This window comes from Rhinolophus sinicus, chromosome 3 (assembly GCF_057876585.1).
Source record: "Rhinolophus sinicus isolate RSI-liver-muscle chromosome 3, RSI-T2T, whole genome shotgun sequence".
Taxonomy (NCBI): Eukaryota; Metazoa; Chordata; class Mammalia; order Chiroptera; family Rhinolophidae; genus Rhinolophus; species Rhinolophus sinicus.
In genome coordinates this window covers 194580495-194602696 of record NC_142503.1, presented here as the reverse complement: position 1 = coordinate 194602696, position 22202 = coordinate 194580495, and the positions used below count along the sequence as shown (strand labels likewise).

General features: G+C 50.0%; 1 protein-coding gene across 2 annotated transcripts in view; it reads right to left on the bottom strand.

Annotated features, from left to right (window-relative positions):
* Positions 1-9594: 9594 nt before the first annotated feature.
* The window catches only part of C3H14orf132 (chromosome 3 C14orf132 homolog), a 46473-nt gene continuing 33865 nt past the window's right edge, over positions 9595-22202 (bottom strand). The window contains exons 2-3 of one of the 2 annotated variants that reach the window (XM_088797471.1): positions 16465-16593; positions 9595-16208 (exon numbers count right to left, since the gene is read on the bottom strand). In XM_088797471.1, the coding sequence (XP_088653597.1) occupies positions 15984-16208; positions 16465-16530 (291 nt within the window). In that variant the 5' untranslated portion in view covers positions 16531-16593 and the 3' untranslated portion in view covers positions 9595-15983. The remainder of the gene's footprint in view (positions 16209-16464; positions 16594-22202) is intronic. The other variant, XM_074326740.2, reaches the window with a different exon arrangement.

Here is a 22202-nt window from a genome sequence, read left to right as displayed (position 1 = left end):
CTGGGGACTCTTCAGCTGCTCTGGTTTATATCCACGCAGGGATGGAGCCTGTCAAGGCTTGGTGTAGACAGTTTTGAGGATGGTTTGTGTCTAAGTGACCTGGAAAACAGGCAGCCTGTAGGTCTGAGGAGGAGGACTGTCCTTGGGCCCGGAAGTGGGGTGGTGGGGCCGAAGCAGCGGAGGGAAAGTTTGTGTGGGATGACTGTGTTCCTGCCTGGTTTGTTTTTGTGGGGAAAGATCTGGCCTGCAGGCCACCAATGACCAATCTGAAAATCACTTCTCTTTTCAAAGCTGCCTGCACTTGAAACCAGTTATGCAAGCCACATTGTGACGTCATTGTCACCCTAGGCCACCTCCCATGGTTTGGAGACCCTGGAAATGGCTGTGGGATGTAATTACTGTAATGTCCACCATCTGGCTGTCTTTGGCCTCCTGCCTTTCCTCACATGGTCAGAGGTCATCCCTTATCTTCCCGGGAGCTTCCTGGGATGGCAGCCCTCCCGGGGCCTGAAGGAGTGGCAGGGAGGGGAGGGCGGAGGTACGCCAGCCCAGTTAGGGGTTACAAGGGCGCAGCTGCCCTGACTGAGCTCCACACACGGTCCAGACACCGGATGTTCAGACTCTCAGTTCATCCTTAAAACCACCCTGCAAGATAGGAGCGTGTGTGGGTCTCCTATGACTTTTTGAACAGATTGCCACAAATTTAGTGGCTCCAAACAACACAAATTTATTATCTCACAGTTCTGAACCCGAAGTCCAAAGTCAGTCTCGTGGGGCTACTGTCAAGGTCTCGGCAGGGCTGATTCCTTCCGGAAGCTCGAGGGAAGCACCCTTTTCCTTGACTTTTCCAGCTTCTAGAGGCCACCTGTGTTCCTTGGCTCATGACCCCTCCTGACATGACTTCCACCTCTTGCTTCCACCTTCGCGTCTCTCACTACTCATGCTGAGCCTCTGCCTCCCTTCCGTAAGGTCCCCTGTGGTTCTGTGACGCCCACCTGGATAACCCAGGACCACCTCCCCATCTCCAGGTTTCCAACGTGGTCACACCTGCAAGGTCCCTTTTGCCATGAAGGTACCATACTTAGGTTCAAGGGATGGGATTGCAGGGTGTTGGAGGGCCTCTGTTCCGCCTGTCACAGTGCGACTCTTGTTGCCATTTTATAGATGAGGAAACTGGGGCCTGGAGAAATTGTTTCTCTTGCCCAAGTTCAGGACCAGGACTAGACTGAAAACCCACGTTGCCAACAGGGCCGCCACAGTAGCTCATATAGGTCACAGGTCGTTTTATGAGGATTAGGAGATGCCCTTTCTTCCTGGGCAGGTATAGCCCATGCCAGGCTCAGCTTGGTGAGTGGCATGAGCTGGACGTCAGCCCATGGATGACCCTGGAGGCCAGATACCTCTGTGTAGTGACAACCCAATGTGGCCACCAAGGCTGCCCCTATGTATGTTCCCTCTTAACCCAAGGATTGATGGGTGGCTGCTTGGGGTAAAGATGGGGGAAAGGGGAGCAAATGGATGTGGGACTGCCTCCCCTGTGCCAGCTGTGCCCCGAGCTGCCTCCTCCTAAGCTGTGCCCCAAAGATGGCAAAGAGGAGAGCCAGGAGGTGAGACCTCCGCTTTGACCAGCCAGGTGGACCTGTCTGCTCGTGTGGGTGGCTGACTCCCAGTCTTACCTTCTAGGACGAGGTTGGCAAATTTTTTGTAAAGGGTCAGATAATAAACATTTTCCACTTTGCTGGCCGCATGGTGTCTGTTGCAACTTCTCATCTGCCATCTTAGTGCTTAAACAACTGTAGACAAGACGTAAAGGAATGGGCATGTTGTGAGTGTCCCAATAAAACTTCATTTATTAAAACAGGCGGTGACCTCTGTTGGCCCCTGTCCTAGGGCATTTTCCTTTCTCTAACCTCCTCCAGGACACCAGTCAGGGAGACAGGTGCTCCCTGATGAACTTGAAGGCAGAACAGGTCCTGACCCAACTCTTTCCAACCAGGAGAGAGCAGTTTTAATGGGAGACTGGGCCGATCTGTTGAGCAGGGAGCCCTCAAAATGGTAATAAGTTGTCCCCCTTTATCTGCAGTCTTGCTTTCCGCAGTTTCAGTTACCTGCAGTCAATCACGATATGAAAATATTAAATGGAAAATTCCAGAAATAAACAATTCATACGTTTTGAATTGCATGCCCTTCTAAGTAGCATGATGACATTTCTCACCGTCTCGCTTTGTCCCGCCAGGGCTGTGAATCATTGTTGTCCAGCATCTCCATGCGGGACACACTCCCCACCTGTTAGTCACTGAGTCGTCCTCTCGGTTATCAGATCGACTGGCAGTGGTATCCCCGGTCTCGTGTTCAAGTAACCCTTATTTTACTTCATCATGGCCCCAAAGTGCAAGAGTGGTTTAAACTTTATTATCAGTATGTATGTATAGGAAAAACAGTGTATTCAGGGTTCAGTACTATCTGTGGTTTCAGGTATCCCCGGGGAGTCTTGGAACACATCCCCCACGGATAAGGGGGTCTGACTATAACTGCTGCAGTCTGAGGGTGTGTACCCTGTGCAAGGCCAGCTGCTGATATCATCTCATTAAGTCCATGGGACACTTCGGTGTCCTATTCCCGGGAAATAGAACCATAAACAACCTCACTTCCCGGCATCAACACCCAGCATGATGGGGAGATGGGTGGGGTTTTATGGAAGGATCTTACATCTTCTCAGAGCCAGAGCCCGGCTGATACCAATAGGCAGCCTGTTATTTCTACCTTCCCCTAACCCTTCCCAAACTGATGTTTTATAAATCCTGGTTTTCAAACCCAAAGCCTATAGGGGCCAGGCAAGTAAGGTGGGACTGACATGGGCTGCCCTTCGCACACGCTAGGCCAGGGCGATTGTACCAGCAGAGCCCACATACCATGTGTCCAAATGTGTAAAACCTACAAATCAGCTCATGCATCAGCGTAAAAGACATACTTTCTTTTTTCTTCTGTCTTGACAACTATACCTGGATTTGGATACAGAGTTCTTGAACTCTGTTATGGTTAATTTTATGTGTCATCTTGGCTAGGCTGTGGTGGCTCAGCTGGTTGATCCAACACCAGTCTTGAGGTTGCTTGAAGGTATTTTGTGGATGTGATTAACATTTAAATCAGTAGATGCTGCATAAAGCAGATTACCCTCTGTAATGTGGGTGGGCCGCATCTAATCAGGTAAGGCTGTACAAAAAAGCCTGAGGTAGACTCTTCCCAGAAGAGGAAGGAATCCTCCAGACTGGAAACTCTGCCCGAGTTTCTAGGCTGATGGCCTACCCGCAGATTTTAGGCTTGCCAGGCCCCACAACAGCAGCAGTCAATTTCTTAAAATACATCTCTTTCTCTATCTGTCTGTATCCTATTAGTTCTGTTTCTTTGGAGAACCTGACTGATGCAGAATCTGTGGGGTTCTATGCTAAAACATAATCTCTGGAGGCAGTGGGCTCTGGTCTGGCGCCTGCTCCCCACAACCTGCATATGTGAGCTGCATTTCATGCCCTGCTCCCCATCTTGAAAAGAGCTGCCCCTTGGCACCACCCTGGGGCCTACGGCTGTCAAGTCTCAAAAGTACAAACCACCCAGGCCTAGAGGAGGGCACAGAATTCTGGGTCCTGAATACGGAAATGTGGTATAGAATGGGGAGTGACGGATCTGGGTGGACGTGGCCTCCTGCCCCCGTGGGCTCCTGGTCCTCCAGTAAGTGGCACGTAGAGGAGGACAGGGAAGGACCCTTTAAAATGTGGGGCTCAGGGACCCCTCTTGCCTGGGCCTGACATGAACTGAGAAGTACACACCTCTTTGAAACTGGCAGCCACCTCCGTGCCCTCCATCCGCTTGGCAGGTAGCTACGTGGGGATCTTTTCGTTTTGCCAAGAAATCCAGATTCTCTATTACTGTTGTTGGCAACTCATTAAACTGAACTTTTCAACACTGCAGGCGGAAGGGGTTTCTGGATGAGCTGAGAATGCTGGCATCAGGGACTTGGGACGGCGATTTATGAGCGTGGTGGTTTTGTGAAAATGTATTGAACTGTACACGTAGGATCTATGCATTTTTCTGTCTGTTTGTCGTATTTTAATAAAACGCTTTATTAAAACAAAACAGAGTCATACCTGGGCCCATTAGAAGAGGTCTGAGGCTGAGGTTGGCCCAGAGCCTACCACTTCAGACCCTGGCTTTAGTGTCTGCTTGGCATTTATTTGTGGGCAGGGTCTGGGCCCACACTTGGAGGTTCTGATAAGTTTTCTCTGTGGTTTAGAGCTACTCCCTGTGTGGGAACAGAAGCTCTGAAAGGTACCACATCGGAGCTTCTGCTGGTGCTACCGCTGGGCTGAGGTGGGCCTGTAACTCACCCTGCACAAGTGATACCTTAGCCACATCACATTTCTAACGCCACACTGTCCCCTGCTGGTCCTGGCCTGCTGTGTTTTTCCACGTCCCTCAAATCCTGGTGCCCTCTAGGGGCAATGTTTGAGAATGAGTTAAATGCGCCGGAGTTTTCTGGGCCAGACGGGATGTTGACTAGGTTTCCAGAGAATTGAAAAGTAAGCGTCAGTTTGCTCTCTGTGTCTATGGGTCTGTTTCTGTTTTGTTTTGTTTAGTCTTTTGTTTTGTGTATTTAGAGAGGAGGAGGGATGGAGGGATGGCTGAAAAAGGTGAAAGGAAAAAGAGGCACAAACTTCCAGTTATAAAATAAATACGCCAAGGAAACGTAATGTACAGCGTAGGGAATATGTCAATAATATCATAATAACTTTGCACAGTGGCAGATTGTGGTGATCGCATCATAAGTTATATAAATGTCAAATCACCATGTTGTACACCTGAAACTAATATAATATTGTGTGTCAACTATAATAATAATTAAAAGGTATTCAAAAACTTTTTAATGGCTAAAAAAAAAAAGTGAGCGCAAACACAGGTACAGACACACACACATATTTTTTTCCTGTAGGACGGGACCGCAGGTGGGGGAGGGAGGCAAGATAGCTGTGGAGTTTTCCAAATGCTCCTTTGAAGACAGTCCCAACTCTACATGACTCCTGTATTTTAAAAAAGCTGCATTTTTCGTATTCACCAGATACTGCTTCTGCCCCATCCTGTCCCCGCCCTACTTAAAACAAAGTAGCCCTAAGCTCCCTGGAAGATGAGGAACAACTTGACTGGACATAAATAGCCCTTTGTAAGTGGCTTGGTAACAAGCATCTTTTGTTTTAAGTTAATGGAAGCAAGTCTTTATTAAGTAATTTTAATACCAGAAAATTAAAACTCTGATAGTTCTCTTCACAACAAATATATATCAGTGCTTTGGCAATCTTAAGGTAAAAGTACTTTATCATAAAATATATGGTTTAATAGACTATAATCAAATTGAATTTATAATCCCTTGGACATCCCTACATAAACTTAAGCAAAGAGTGGAGTGAAATTCATAACCTTAAACGATATTGATAGTTACAGTCTTAGGCTGTGGTTTTCAGAAACAGCACACGCACCTAACGCATGTTGATTCCTCGGCTTTTTAATTGCAGCATACAATGCAACAAAATGCATTCGTTAGTACGTGCAAGATGAGGTTTCAGTACTGACGTTTGTAACCAGCATCTTTCTGGCTGGGCAGCAGTCACAGTTGTGCTTGGATCCTGGAACAAATGCTCCATATTCATCCTCTTCAGGGCTGTTAGGGACAGACAGGTGACAACTTCCTTCCCAGAAACCACACTCCTAACTCACAAAGCAGGAGAAAGGATGGACAGGATTAAAGTGAGAAGGGGGAGGAAACTCCGGGCTGTGGTGGCTGCTGCCGGTATTTGGCAATGACTGTGGGCTGCGGAGAGCCCGCTAAGGCTCTGGCCGGGAACACCAGGCTGGAGGTCAGCCCGGCCAGATCCCAAGCGTTGGGCTCGTGGTGTGGCGGGAGACAGAGTGCTAAAGTCTAGTTTATGAAGACAGATGGCTGGTGGCAACCTTGGGTATCAGATCAGTCAGTGGAGGCAGGGGCAGCTTCGGTTGTGGGGTCCAGAAGAACTGGGTTTGAAGCCCACTCCGTCACTCACTGGCTGTGTGACATTGGACAACTCACCTGACCTCTCTGAGCATCAGCTTCCCCATCTGTAAAATGGAAATGAATGAATCTAGTTCTCAGGACAGTTAGGGCGATGGCTTTAGATGTGTTCCCCAGAAACAGACCTGAGACATGTGTAAGCAATTTATTAAGGAAGTATTTCTGGGGGTGTCGGGGGTTGTTGAGGGAGGGGGCAAAGAGAAAAGCAAGCGTAGCAGTTTCAGGAGAAGTCCTACAGAGGGCAGCCTCAGCTCATCCTGCAGGGAACTGTCAGGAACCAGGGCCAAAGACCGAACATGTGTTTCTTTCTATTGTTAAGCACTTGACTGAGGTATGACGACATGTAAAGAGCTGTGTATATTCACTGTATATAACACGAGGAATTTGGGGATAAATACACATCGTGAAACCATGACCGTCATCAAGGCTCTGCCTCCCAACATTTCCTCCATCCCTTTCATTCTTATTTTGTTGTTGTTGTAAGAACACTTAACGTAAGATCTACTCTCTTAGAAACTTTTAAGTGTATGATACAATATTGTTAGCAATACACTATTAACTATTTCTTATTACGTCACAGATACCACATTATTCAGCTATTTCTTCATTTCCCTGTTGTCTGTGTTCACCCTCAGAAGGTGGTAACACATGCTTTGTTTGGTTCACTCATGCACCCCCAGTATCTAGAATAGTGCCTGGCACATAGTAGGTGCTCAACCATTAATTATTGAATAAATGAATACATGAACTTCAGTTTTCTTTTCTAAAAGCTGGAGAGACTTGGCCTCTGGCCTAGGGGGCCAGCCTGTTTGAGAGGCCCTTCTCTGGTTCCCCTCGCCCCCTGGCCCCCCGGTTTCCCACTGTGCACACTTGCGCCCTATTTGTCTTCAGCTGATCATTTGCACCCACACTGCTCCCTAAGACAAAGAATAGGGACCCTGCCTTGTTCCTCAGCGTCTCAGAGCCCAGCCCAGGCAGGTGGTGTGGTAGGGGTGGGGGTCAGGGGCTGGGGGAGTAGAGGGGGGAGAGGTTGGCTGGGAGGGGCCCACATCTGAGCACTTTTCCAGAGCATCAAAGCTGGGTTGGAAAGTGGTTTGCAAACCCTGAGGGCAGCACACAAGTGCTGGTTACCGTGGTGGTTAATGTTGTTTGTGTGGTTTGCAGAAAAGGCCTCAGCAGCCTGGCTTGTATAAATATTAATGATCAGGACATTTCTGCTGCCCTGGTCAGGCCAGAGCTCTGTGGGAACCTGAGTAATGAAAGACCAGGAGCCTGCTAATGTCAAATGGAAAAATACCAGAATTACCCAGGAGGGTAGGCTTTGAAGCTCTGTAAACAGGCCAGGCTCCCAGAATCATAGGAGGCTCATCACCGTCGCTGCCCCCCACCCCCCTTTCCTGAGCCTCTCTAGGCTCTGGCGACTCTGGGGATGTGATGCAGGAAGTGGCCATTCTACTAGGTACCAAGGGCGGCTGCATTTTTCATCCCAGCTCCTCTCCTTTATTCACCCACTTGTGTGGAAGTACATGGGCCATGCCTGGACTGGGCATTGTAGTGACACCAGGGTAAGCCTAAGGGGGCCTTTGCTCTCCAGGGTGGCACAGCTGGTGGAATAGGTAGGCTGGTCCAGGAGAGGGGAACACACCTGCCCCACCAGTTCAGCCGGATCCTGGACAAAAGTGAAGAGCTCTGGTTGCTTGAAAGATTACTTCTTTACAGGCCCAAAATCACATCCTGACATTCTGCTCACGAAACCCATTTCAAACCATGAAAATACCAAGATTAATTGGCAGCAGGCAAATAGAACGTGAACATAGGTATTTATAAACTAGATTTGTAAAACCCAAAATGTAGTGTAACTGCTGGGGGGGGGGGTCGGTGTGAGGTGGGGGGTAGCCAGGGGCATTGTGGGTATGGACTAGCCTCGCTATAGCACCTTAGAACAGAAGTACAGCAGAGTGGACTGTGGCTGCCGCTTTCTTGCCTGAAAAAATCTTGCTGCTGGCTTTCTTGGTTATTTCCAAATGATGCTCCTCCGTCTTGAGAACAGTGTGTCGGGCTGTGTGAATACCTCTGTCACGTCTGCATGCGTGATGGGCAGGAGGACCCAAAGCTGTTGGCCCAAGCTGGGGGCAGGGGGAGGTGTGGGAGGGGTGGATTTGGGTTTGAGAGGCCCAATCGGGAGTCACTTCCCAGCTCCTCTGCTGCTTCCCTGCTCCAGACACTGTGCCCCGTCCACGCTGAGGACCAGCCCCGCTCGGGTACAGCTGATGGCAGCCCACTGCCCACCATGGCTCCCCACACGGACATTCAGGCCCCTTCCAGCTGGTTTTAACCACTTATCCCCCTAACCCCCATTACTGCTTTGTCCTCCAGTCCAAGGCTGCAGTTGTGGGGAGGGGAACCTCTGCAGCCCAAGGCTTCTTGGTCATGAAACCTTGACACTTGAGCCATGAATCTCGACTGGCATGGCCCCTCCTGCACCTGCCCCAGAGGCAGATCCCTCCTATCTTTTAGGGTGACCAGGCTCTAAATCGGGACCCAGAGCTTTGGGTCCAAGCTCCACTAGCTGTCCACTCTTGCATAAGCCACTGATCCAATCAATCCTTGTACCCACTGTACCTGCTTCAGTGAGGTCCTGGCCACCACGCAGACCTCCTTTAGGGCCTGGTATGGATGCTTCAGAAGGGGCCCTAGTGCAGAACCCAATACTTGATCCGTCTCATTTCAGCATGTAACACCTGACATTCTTTGTGCCTCTCCCACCTCAGAACCATGTTCCAGAGCAGCATCTGCTTGCTTGCCTCAGTGTCCCTGCTCCTGGCACAGGGCCCCCAACAGTCAGCGCTCAACAAATATTCTGGAGACATTTTACAGCCATTAGAAAATAGACTGGGAGCCAATCCTGCATTCCACTCCTGGTCCTGCCACTCACCAGCTACCCAGCCTTGGGCGAGAAACCTCTCCATGCCTCAGTTTCCTCATGTGTAAAAGCAGGATAACAGTAGTACCCACTTTACACAGAGTCACTGTGTATGTAAAGAGCTCAGAACTGCACAGAACACCCAGGAAGTGCTGTATGTTTGTGGTGACCACTGAACCAGTGAAAAAACTAACTGTACACTCACTGTCCCTGGTAGGATTCAAATTTGCAGGGCTGGTCTTTCAGGTATCATTCATTCACTCCCTGAATGTCTGCTGGATGTTTACCATGAACCAGGCACTGTGGTAGGTGCAGGGGATAAAACGTTGAATGAGATAAACTTTGCTCTCAGATGACAGAGGGTGGGGAAACAGGTGATGGCTAAGTGAACAGAGTTTCTGCGGTTTGCTACCAGAGAGATGAGGAGGGGGTCAGGAAGGGGCATAGGGGAGGAGGGTATCCTGGGGGGACGGAAGGGGTTGGGCAGAAGGAGCAGAATGCAGGTGACCCTGAGCTGAGCCTCACAAAGAGTGGTGGACAGTCTCCTGGGGATAAAGCACAGCTTGGACTCAGACACTTAGGTGTTATTATTTTCTTTTAATTATCATAATAAAAAATGATGACAACACCAACAGCACTAATAGTCACAGGCACACAATTCCACAGTCACGTTTTGACATCCATCAAAGTTAGATATTTTTAATCAAAAGAGCACTGAAACCCTATATTAAGAAATAGCCTTTCACCGTAGTCAAAGTTAGTGATCAATCTCATCGCAAAACCGGAGGGCTTGAGTAGCAAAGGACTATGAGAATAGCTAAAATACCTTTTTATTCAGTAAACGACTTACATTTACAAGTTGATTATGAAAAGGTTAGTAAAACACAGAACCAGTTCCGATTCTCTCGGAAGAACTGGGATCTGGAGGGCGGCTAGTTACAAGAATAAGTTTTCTGTAAAACTTGTAGTAGAAAGTGTGTGGGAAGCCGTCAACTGGGGGAAATAGGGCGGGGCACGTGGAAAGGGTCAGAAACCAGCGAAGATGTAGATTTGCCCCAAGGCTGTGAAGCTGCCTCCCGCCCCCACCACACGCTTTGTAAGCTTCCCCCTAAGCTGTGCTTCGCAGGCATTGGTGGGGGGACATGGGACAATGTCCGCCCTGCCCTCCCACCCACTCTGTAGGCTTTTCTCCATCCAGGCTGGGGCTCCTCATGAAAGCACAAGACAGTAAAAATGGAGTCAAGAGGATTTCCAAGTCTTGCCAGAGTCCAGATCACGGCTCTGGGCTGGGCCTCTTTGAACTTGAGGCAGCGATCAGGATCGTTGCTGTTGATTTATTCAGTAACTCACGTATGGGAACACGCGGGCCTTGGGGAAATAGCATCGTGTGGGGAGCAGAGAAAGTATGGCCTAGCACTGGGTTTGCCAACCTCGGCTCTAATGGTGTTTGGGGGCCAGAGAATTTGTAGTCGTGGAGGCTGTCGAGCAGTATCACTGGCTTCTATCCACTAGATGCCACTAGAACCACCCCTCCTCCCCTGCAAGTTGTGAAAACCAAAACTGTCTCCAAACTTTGCCGAAAGTCCTCTGGGGGAACAGAATTTTCCCCCATGGAGAAGCGCTGGCCCAATGGTTCCAAAACTTTGTAGACAGATGTGTTGCGCTCAAGACCCCCTTCTCTGCTGACCACCCTGACCTGGTAACTGCCAAACCCCTCGGAGACTCAGTTTCCTCAAGTGTAAAAGGTTGGAAGTCCCTTCCCTGCCAATTTACAGATCACAGAGCCTAGGTCAGAACCACGGGGATTGCTGGGACGATGCTTTGAACGGAAAATGCAGTGATTCTCTGATAATGATGTTGGGGAAAGACAGACACTGGGGCCATCGGCGGCTGCTCAGCCACATACAGGGGCCTCGGTGAGGGACGTGGGTCTGGACTCCCCCATGGAGATGGAGCGCTGTGCACACTGTACATCCCGGGTACTGCACCGCCTGTCCAGCCTCTCCAAGAGCTTTCTCTGCTTTTATTATCCATCTTGATAAAACAGTTTATGACTTTTACCGTGACTCAGAATCAACAAGGCAGACTTCCTTTCCAAAATTGATGTAGTCCATTTTATGTACTTTCGACCATTCTATTACGTTCCTGATAGCTAGCGTTTTCTCACTCTGGGGGAATCCTTCCTCTCTTCCATCACTAGGGTTTGCATTGTTTTGTCCTTTAACCACCATCCCCCCATCCCACCACCCCCCCTCAAAAAAAAAGAAAATGGAAAAAAAGAAAGGAAATGCTCAAGATCTGATCTCAGAAGTGCCTCGCTGGGAACATTTGGGCTCCGTGTAATTCTGGTTAAGTGGGTTTCTGCGAGCGGCCTTTTTCTACTTGGAGATTACAGACTCTGGCCCTCTGGGCTCTCAGGGCTCAATTCCCCAGCCTCTCCTCCGTCCCTCTCACTGAATGACCAAGGTCAGGGTTCCGTGGAGCTGGCAGGGTGGGCGGGCGGGTGGCCCAGGCAGACACAGAGCATTCAGGCTCCAGCTGCTCCCTTTGGCTCTGAGAACTGCATCTCGGGTGTCCAGCCCACTCAGAACTCACTCTGGGGACAAAGGGCATTTGCAGGACATGGAAAAGGGGCAGGGCAACAGGTGGCAGAGAGCACGATGCCTGTCCCAGGGCCACCAGAGCTCCCTGGCGAATGCCCGGCATTCTGGGATAGACGGTGCCCTGAGCCAGGCATCGGAGTCTTGTTGGTGCTCCACTAATTTACCGGGTAGCCCAGCTGCCCTCCCCAGAACTAAAGGTCCTGAGTCGATGCTCCCTGAAGCCCCTTAAGGCTGTGAGGTTCCGAGACTGATAAATATGGCTGCCTGGCCCTTTCCAGGACTCACACTCAAATCCGTTCTCCAGGACTGAAACAGCCCCAGCCTCAGAGGCCCATCTTGGGACGGACCGTTCCAGGGCTCACCATGGCGGGTGTGGACACAGGGAGCTGGCGGTAGGGTGACTACCCAGCCTGTACAGCCAACAGAGGTGGATCCCAATCACAGCTCCTCCGCTGGGGGTTCTCGGGCACATAGCCTGGCCTCAGTTTTCTCAACAGAAAAATGGACAATCAATGTGCAGTTCTCTGCAGCCTCGCTCCTGCCCCCGAGGGGTGACTTGAGAAGGAAATGACATGCAAACACACGCAGCACAAGGAAGATGCACAGGAAACGACAGCAGCATGAAGAATCATTATTGATAATGTCACTACTAATCATGAAGGAAGGTCAGAAGGTCACGCTCCTGACACAGTACCACTCGTCTGGAAGGAATCCGGCAGCGGCGCAGACAGCGAATCTCTCGTCTCCCGGGAGGGAGTCCAACATATGCAAGTGGCCTGGCGGGCGTCCAAGCCTTCCATTTAGAATGGGCTGGAAGATGGCCTGTTGCCTCTCCAGCCAAGTGCCACTAGCCTGCCCTCTCTTCCTTTCCCCCTCGGATCCTCGGGGATCCCTGAAAGGAGATATAGTTGTCTCTCTCTGGGGGAGTATAGAGGGTGAGGGTTGTCCCATTTGCCTCCTGACCTTGATCTCATGGAAAAAGGGAGGGACAACAATGACAGAGAAGAAACTGGCAGAGCAGTCATCTTACCCAGGCCCCTCCAGGGGGTGGAATCCCCTTAGGACACACTTGGCCAAAAGTGTCCTCCAGCCTCTCCACCAAAGCTCATGACAGGACGCATGACCTCACAAAGCAGCTGTTGCTCTGTTCAGTGAAGTTCCCTCATGCGACTAACACAGGTCGTGACACCGACAGCTTGCAAAACAGAAATGGAGGGGCAAACGCAAAGAACACTCCGTCAAATGTAGGACCCCTTCTCGGAGGAGCAGCTACTGAAGAGGCCAGCCCTTCCTCTGGCTCCTGAAGTCCAGGTGGGCTCTGGGGCCACCTTACCCAGTAGAAGCCAGACGGGTGCCCCAGGATGGGGTCCAAGAGAGGAGCATCATTCCTCCTGCTTGGGGGAGCCCCGGCTGGGACCCAACCTACAACAGACTGTCCCATGACCCTCCTCACCAATTTTGGCTGCACGAGCCTCACTCCTGGGGGCTCCTCTGTGGGGCTCCCCTCTGCATGCGTCCTCAGAAAGCTGGTTTCTGGGAACTTCTCTGGCCATACAAAGAGACTTGTGCTCAACTTTAAAGAGGCGGGCAGGCAACAGGGACCACCACCCTGAAACCTGGGCACAGAGAGGGTATCAGGCAGGGGGATGACCGAGCCCTATTCTGAGACTTCCACCTGCTGGAGCCAGTGCTGGCCCAGCCACCCCATGACATGGGACATTGGGAAATGGCCTCTAGATTCAGGGCCTGGTTTAAATGTGCCCTGGAGGTAACACCCAGCCACTGAAGACAGCATGGCGTTGCAGAAAGAGGCTGGCTTTAGAGCTAGATGGTCCAAGTTCAAATCCCAGCTTATCACTTTCATGCTGTGCAGCCTCGGGCAAGTTACTCCACTTCTCTGAGCTTCTGGAGCCTTATCTGTGTATTGGAGCAATGATGGATAATGAAACCATAAGAGGTTGAGATGGAATGACCCTGAGCAAGTCACTGCAATGTGTATAATGCAAAGTTTGGACAAGATGGTCCCTACAGCTCCTGACCATCCACGGCCCTGACACCGAATAGAAAGACTTGAAAGTTAAATTTAACTGACATTTAGGTCAGGGGAAAAAAAATAAAAAACCTTTCATGGGGGAGATGGCTGTGTCCAGAAGTACCCACTGAACACCAGGCCCACACGAATGCCCTGGGAAGCTGGAGTGCTCTTAGAGCGAGAAGCCATCCTTTCTCTCCTCCCCCCATCACAGCAAATATAGAACCCTGTCTCCACAGGCCATTTGGAGAATGGGGAGATGCCATCTGCCTCTTACAGGGCTGCAGACTCCCCCAGGGATGTGAGGTCAGCAGGGGAAAAATCAGAGTATTTGGGCTGAGTGACCCCCATGAAGACACCGAGCATCGCCTTGTCTCCCCAACCCTGGCTCTGACCTCCCCCGTCAGCTCTCTAAGAAAGACCTTGCTCATGGGGCCGACATGGGGACTTGACAGAGAGGAGTCTGCTGGGATGATGGGCACATAACAGCTGACTAGCCAGCCCAGCCCTTTGGCGGGTCCTGCAGAGAGCAGGGCCATCGGGGATTTCAGAAGGAATCCCGGAAGAAGGCCCCACATCCCTTCTCCCTCTCTGCGCTCCTGACCTCCACTTGAGCTGAAGCATTTGTGGCTGAGTGGCTGCAGTGACAGATGTGACCAATAAGAGCTGATGGTCCTCTGCCGGCGCTGTCTGGAGGTCAGGCTGGTAATCCTGTTATCACAGCAGCTCAGTGCCAGCCTCCCAGAGGCGACTGGCTGCCCCTGGACAATTAAGATGTCCCTTTGCCTGTCACCAAGAACACATTTCTCCTGAGACCACAATGCCAAATTCAATCTTTATGCAATTGTTCCCAACCATGCGCAAGAGCTTTTTAACCAGTCTTGCAAGTTTCTCAACCACAAAGAGGGACTTGGTGCCATTTATTTTCTTTTGTATGGCGCAGGGAGAAAGCAAGGGGAGAGGCACCACCCGCCTGTAGGAAAGTGCGTCCTCTCACACCCAGTCTTGTCACACAGGCAGGCTGCCTCTGGAAGGGGGTTGCTGTGCAATAGCCTTTCCTAAGGTCTGAAGAAAAGTGAGCCCTTTCCCATATTGTTCCCCCAGCATGTCCTGTCTGCTCTGGTCTTTATGTGGGGGCTCCCCTGTTTGCCAGGCCCCCTAAGAATGTAAGGAAACTGACTCGGGCAGAGCTCATTCACACCTGCAAGAAAGAGAGTGCATGGTAGCCAAGCCGAGTTTAAAATGTAGGTACCTGAATGCCCTGCCCACCTCGCACACAGTTCAGGACCCTCTGATTACTCTCCCTGAAGGCAGCTGAGAAGGCAGGAATCTTCTAGAAAGAGGGCTGAGCGAGAGCCCTGAGCTGAGTCAGGAAACGTCCCTTCTGATCCGGTCCCTTCATTAACATGCCTGGTGAGCACAGGCCACCAGCCTCCTCTCCTGCCCGTCCATCACATGACTAAGGGGACACGGGCCTTACTCATCGCTGAAGTTCCGTGATTGCTCAGACAACAGAGAGCATCGTTCATGTGAGTGACCTGAAGAGTCAACTGCTTGGCAGATCTAATTTTTAAAGGCTCTTTCTCCTCTTTTTAAAAAGAAGAGAAAGTCCATCCAGCAGATAACACCCCCCCCCCCCCCCCCCCCACACACACACCCCAGAAATCCTGCCAGGTCACCAGTAATCTTCTCATTCTCATTCTTGGGTTTCCTGATGCTTTGAGGTCTCCTACGGGGCCAGGTGTCTGGTGACAAAGGTGCTATTTCCAGTTCAAACGAGGAATGTCCGATAGCCCTTCAAGTGACGGCCACCAATATTCCAAGGGGCTGAATGAGATTGGATGGGAACATCAAGTTCTGAGGGTGCTGTGGCGGGGCACCCCACACTCCACACAAGGTAAGTCTGCATGAAAACAAGACACGGTAAGTGATTATTTACTGCCAGCAAGCGATCACCCAGCCGTGTCTGTATCTCGAACCTAACTCATTCCCTTCGGTCTCTCTCTTATTCTTGGAAAGCAGTTTCAAGAATCGCCCCATCTGCTTCTCCAAGGCCTTGCCCCGCCAGGCCTCCGGGGGCTGGAAACTCACGCCTCCACATTTTCTGGATCCGCTTTACCACCGCATGGGATAGTTGAAGTCAGGGTTGCTTGGGGAAGTTCCAGATGCATGGTCGCTGTCCCTGGAGAGGCCATGTGCTCATCCGAAGTCCTGGTTCTAGAACGTGGGCGCAGCCAAACACCAACAGCGACGGCGCCCCATGCAAACCGAGCCTCATCCCCCGTGAGCCCCATGCAGGGCAGGCCGCCCTGAGCTCCTGGAGACTGTTGCTCAGAAGGTGAAGGCGTACACCACACCCACCACCACAATGTTCCCCAGCGTCGCTATGATGGCGATCCAGAGCAAGACGGCGTCGTTGGAGGACCGCGGAGGCTCCTCGGGCTGGCCCTGGCCGTTGGAGGCCGCGTGGACGTTGGTGGAGGAGTTGAAGAGGGAGTACTCGGTGCTGAAGTCCTCGTTGGGCGAGTCCATGAAGGCTCCTCCCATCATGGGCAGCTGTGAAGAACAAGAGGGAGAATTAGCCAGGGTCCTGGGGGCTTGGGAGGAACGGCCATCCAGAGGGACACCTGCGTGGTGAAGCCACCGCCTGCGAAGATACAACATCTAATGGGATTTTGCGTTTGCTTTTTTATAATCGTCAGTATGTATTTCAGTCTACAAAAATTAGTATTCACAGCAACCTTTGGAGGCAGACACCCACACCCATTTTGCAGATGGAAGCATTAAGGCACAGAGCAGCTCGGCATCTCACCCGACAACTAGCTGGCAATTCCTTGGGACTTTCAGACGCCCCCCTCTCAATGTCAGGCCCCTCCATGACAGCATGGGTTGTAAAATGCCTTTAGTTTTCTTGTAATTTTAAGAGTAATATATGCTCAACCTGGAACATTAAGAAAATATAAAAGAGGATAAAGAAAAAAGTGAGAATCATAATCCCACCACTCTGGGATTATTTTTCCTTTGAATCTTTTTTCCGTGTGTGTGTGTGTGTGTGTGTGTGTGAGAGAGAGAGAGAGAGAGAGAGAGAGAGAGAGAGAGAGAGAGAAAGAGAGACCAAGACCACGAGAGAAACCACAAGAGCGACAGAACACGTTTAAACATGTGGTTTTAGATTCCTGTATAAAAAGTCCATTAACATACCATTTTAACAGTAGTATAATATTCTATCATAAATACAAGCCATAATGTAACCATTTCCCCTAGAATTGGAGATTAAGGAATTTCCATTTTTCGTGTTATAAGTAACACACAGATGATCAGCCTTGTACATACATGTGGGTGTGCGTTCATGCATTTTTATTTATTGGGGCAGACTCCCAGATACAGAACTTCTGGGTCTATGGCAGGAACATTTCAGAGCTTGTGATACATAGGCACACAGTTCCTAGAAGAGAGACTAGAATGAAGGAACAGAGGCTGAAGCCAGCTTGGAAGCAGGTGGCGAGAGAAGCATCTGGAAGGTCCCTTGGAATGGCCCTCCAGCCAGCCTCGGTCTACTTTTAAGCCACTTTTGGAGATGTCCTCCAGGTGGCAACTGGGTCTTCTCACGCCAGTGGGCAGGGAGGGTCTCACTGGCCCCTTAACATCAAACACTGAAAGGGCTGTCATGCAGAGGAGAGTGTGGCTCACAGAGGCAGAACAAGAAAACAAGATTCCTCTTGCTGAGTTAGTAACAATCAGAACGACATGGGTGGGGTAGGGGTGGGGGGAGGGAGCCTCGTCTCCCCATCAGATCATGTCAAGATCAGAAAAATACTTGTTGGCTTGTTGAAGAGGGGGCACCAGGACATAGTGGACCCATGCCCACTGTTCAAGGTCAATGTCATCTGTAAGGGCTGTGCTTCCTGGCCACAACTTCCAGGAAGGCAGGGACTTCCCTTTTCCCCACATTATCCCCAGTGCCTAGAACAGCGCAGACACTCAAAAAATATTTGGTGAATGAATGAATGAATTCTAGGACCACAAGCTAGGAACCTTGGGCATGATGAGATTTGGCCCCAGCGCTAAGACCTATGCGCTATGTTATCTGGGGCCATTTCTTAATCTCCCCGAGGCTCAGGTTTCTCATTTAAAAATGGGGAAATTAATATAAATTTCCTTGTAGAAGGAAGCTGTGGAAGGCTCTCACATCACATGAAAAATGTTTTCTAGGGAGAAAAGACAAACCACAAAATAAACGCAGATACTATTCCTAAAATTAAAAACATGTCTACAAAATAATACTATACACTATTCTTGGATCCACATATATGTAAGTAAAGGTGTAAACATGAATAGTGAATATAGAAGCCAGGTTCAGACAGCGGCTGCCTCTGAGAAAGAGGGGCATGGGGGATAAAGGAGGCTGCTTTGTCTGTAATAGTTTACTGTAAGAAAAGATGAGCAAACATGATGAAATACTTAAAAAATGATCTATTCTGGTCAGCGGGCATATGGTATTTTAAACTTTATAACCTTAAGAACAATGCTTCAAACACTAGCGTGCATGGCGCATGAGAGGGTTATCACCACTGTGGGACCAGCCACTCTCGGAAGCCAGGATGGTGCCCCCACCCACAGGGTCCCGTCTCTCAGTGCGGGGGTCACCACCTAGCACATGGTCTCCAAGCGCTGGGTGGAGGGGTTTAGGAGGGCACAGCTGTCATGGACATTGGGGCACTGTCCCCTGGGGCCCACGCAGTCCCCACCCCACCCCCATAGCAGAGCTGCTCAGAAGACAGGGGAGGCCTCCTGGTCCCCATCTGTTCCTGCTGAGGAGACAGAGGTTACGTAAGTCTTCCCTAAGCTGGGCCTCTTCCGAGAAAGAAACAGAAAATGCTTTCAAAAGGAAATCTTCAAAGCACGGTAACCAGACGTGTGGCTCAGGCACTTCCCTGAATAATGACCACCCTTCAGCGGAGGGCAAACAACGGAGAATGGGCTTTTGAGAGAAAACAAGGGAGAATGGACTTTTGTTGGGAGGCTCTGCGAATGGGCCTGCTGGCCACGCTCGGGTCCCCACTGGACCCTCCTCCCTTACAAGGCCCTCCGCAGGGCCTGGCGGCCACAACTAGTATTTGATGCTCGTGGGGTGTGGATTTTAAAGTTAAATTTCTACAGGAGTCAAAACATTTGTACTGTTCTCTCCATCTCTGTGGAGCCAGGAGACTGGGGTTCTGGCCCCTCTGGAGCCCTGCCTCCTTCTCTGAGCCTCACTTACTGGGGAGCAGCTCAGATGCATGATTGCCAAGGTCACGCTCAGTGCTCAAAAGTCCTTGCCAGATCCTGAGAAGGTCAGAGTCAGTTACAGATGGCCCTGAGGTGGAACCCCGGGCGGATTCTCAGATAAACCCTTAGATAAAATCCTCAAGAGGAAAAAGAGGACACCAGTTAAATCTGAATTGCAGATCAACAACAGCAAAATCCTTGGTTTTTAGTATAAGTATATCCCACGTACTGCATTGGACACAACTGTAGTACAGAATTATAATGATAGTAAAAAATTATCTGACATTCAAGTTTAACTGGGCGTCCTATATTTTTATTTGCTAAATCTGGCAATACTAGGTGTGGTCAACCTGAGAAATAGCTGCAATTTCAGAATTTGTACAGCGACCACGCCCTCAGTTTTGTCTTTTCCGAGCATGCCATCTGTGGCCCAGGCTCTCTGGGTGACCTAGTTCATCGGAAAATTCCAGTGCCACTCCAGCCAGCTTACAAACATTATAAATTCCTATCATCAGTAAATTCTCACAAGGTCTCTGTGGTTCAAATATAAAGGCTGGGTGGATGCGGTCGGCCAGCCTTCCATTCATTGTTCACTTGACAAATGCTGAAGGCCCACTGTACACCAGGAGGTGGACAGACCTAAGGATGGAAAGGGTAACCTGTGACCTCTGACCTTGAAGTGCTCAACATTCAAAAACAATACAGACTCAAACGCACCGTCATAAAATGGCATTACATGCCCTTTAACAGAGATAAGAACAAAGCAATTGGATCTCACGTGTGAAGCAGAATGGCTTGGGGTTCATCAGTTGGGCTGAAGAATCGGGTATGAGGCTGGACCCCCTTGCTGTTACTTCCTGACTGTGTGACATGGATAAGTGACTGGCCCTCTCTGGGCCTCCGTTTCCTTATCTATATAAAGAGGATAATAGTGGGAACCTCCTGATAGGGTGCTGTCGGGGTGAAACGTGCTCATGAGCCTGAAACACAGAGCGCCTGGCTGTCAATCTCAACGCACCTGAGCCACAACTGTTAGTATTATCATTATTGGCACGCAGGGTGGCCCCGGGGAGCCCAGGGCAGAGCCGGGCCTACTGCCCTCTCAAGGCCTCACCCTAGTGGAACTCTTGATTTTCTCCATTTTCCACTTTTGGATCTGGTTAATTTTAAGTGAATTCCACTGGTAGCATGAGAAGAGAAATGGAAGGCCCCCTGGGAGATAAATGGTGACCCCCTGACAGTGTTCTGAAGGAGAGGGTTGAAGACCCATCAGGGCAGAAGCATCAGGGAGAGAAAAAGGCGGCCTGAGTTTTCATTTCCCACCTATGGAATCTTACTAATCAGCATAGACTCCCAGGAGCCCCAGGTGGGGACGGTGGTGCAGCACGCTGGCAAGGTCACGGCCCTGACCTGGGGACAGGAGGAACCATGGGGCCAAGAACATGCAGAAGACGCGCTTGTTCCCCCACCCAGGAGGAAGAGCAGTCCTGACTCCATGCCCCCCTGTGCCTGCAGGACAGGGCCACTTCTGCTGGCTGGATTTCCTGTCTAAACAATGAGAATTCCAGCCCCAGACCAAGGGGATCCTTATGCCAAAGTGAAAATACAATGACAAGGCTTCTAGTGCCAGCCAAGAACGAGTAAGCCCATGATAGAGTACAGCTAGGAACTCTGGACGATACACAAATGGAGGCCCTGAGAATCTGTCGCGAGTAAGCAGCCGCAGGGGGCTTGGAGGGAGGGAAAAAACCTGAAGACACACGGTTCTCCTTCCTTAGCGTCCAGCTCCCACAGCAAAAGCCTAGGAGAAACCCCTTCTTCCTAGGCAGAGAACTGAGAAGAGGGACTCCTGGAGCGGGAGAATTTGAGGGGGTCCCCAATTTATTTCTTTTGTTCTCTTGTCTCTCCAGCCCCACCCCAGGGCCAGCCTCAGTTGCTGGGCTGCGCTTCTGTGGCACGGATGGCAACGGTAGGGGCATGTGTCCCTAAAACGCAAGAGAAAACCCTTCTCTCAGGCCAGAGGAGCTGAGAAAAGGGGCCCCACGGTCAGAAGAGTGTGGGGAGCTCCCCTTGTCTTTTCTTTCTCTTTTCTCTCCTTTGCCCAGCGGGCATCTGGCAGTGCAGAGCTGTGTGACAGCACAGGAGGATGAAGTTGACAGAAACACTGAATTTCTAGCCAGAGGGTTAGGGAAGAAGGCCCCTGGGAGCCAAAGAGTGTCCCAGGGGAAGAAAGCTGACGAAGGGGATGCCCTATTCTGTATCCGAACCCACATACCTTCTGGACTTGCCCCAGGGGTGCATGCACAGAAGCGATCCCAAGATGCAGTAGTGAAGCCTCTGAGAATGGAATTAAGATGCAAACCCAAGTCCAGACCCAGCCCTGAGAGGCGGATGTGAGCTGACCCAGCACCGCCAAGCTTACAGTCAGAAGTGACATTGGGACCGCTGGTTACAGAGGGCGAGGCAGCAATCTTCTGAAAAAAGAAATCTCCAAATGGTTTCATTGGCAAATTCTGCCAAATACGTAAGGAAGAACAATACCAATTCTACACAGTCATTTCCAGAAAGTAGAAGACACTTCCCAAGTCATGTTATGAAACACTTCCCAAGTCATGTTAATGACGCCAGCGTTACCCTGCCTGCACCATCAAAGATGTGACGAGAGAACAGATCAATATCCTAATTGAACAGAGACCCAAAGTAGACACAGATATTAGGAAACAAAATCCATCACTATGAAAAAAGGATAATGCACGGCAGGCCCAACATTCAAAAATCAATGAATATAATTCACTACTCTAGCGAAGTAACAAGAGACAAAACATAATCATCTCAACAGTGCAGAAAAGGCATTTGACAAAACCAAACATCCATTCATGATAAAAACGGGTATCAAACTGAAAACAGGTATCAAACTAAAAACAGAAGAGCACTCCCTAAATCTGACAAAGAACGTTTACAAAAACAACAAACAAAAAGCCTGGAGGTAACATCATACATAAAACATGAAAAAAATCTATGGTATCTCTCTATTCAAACGATATACAATTGGAATTCAGAAAGTCCCAATTATAAGAGCACCCAAAAAGCCCAAAACACTAAGTATAAATCTAACAAAACATGTGTGTGATCTGAGTGCTAAAAACAAAACATTGATCAAACAAAACAAAGAATATCTGAATAATGAGAAATACTATGGTCATGAACTGGAAGATTCGATACTGTTGTCAATTCTTCCCCAATTAATGTCTAGATTCAGCGCAATCCCAATCAAAATCCTAG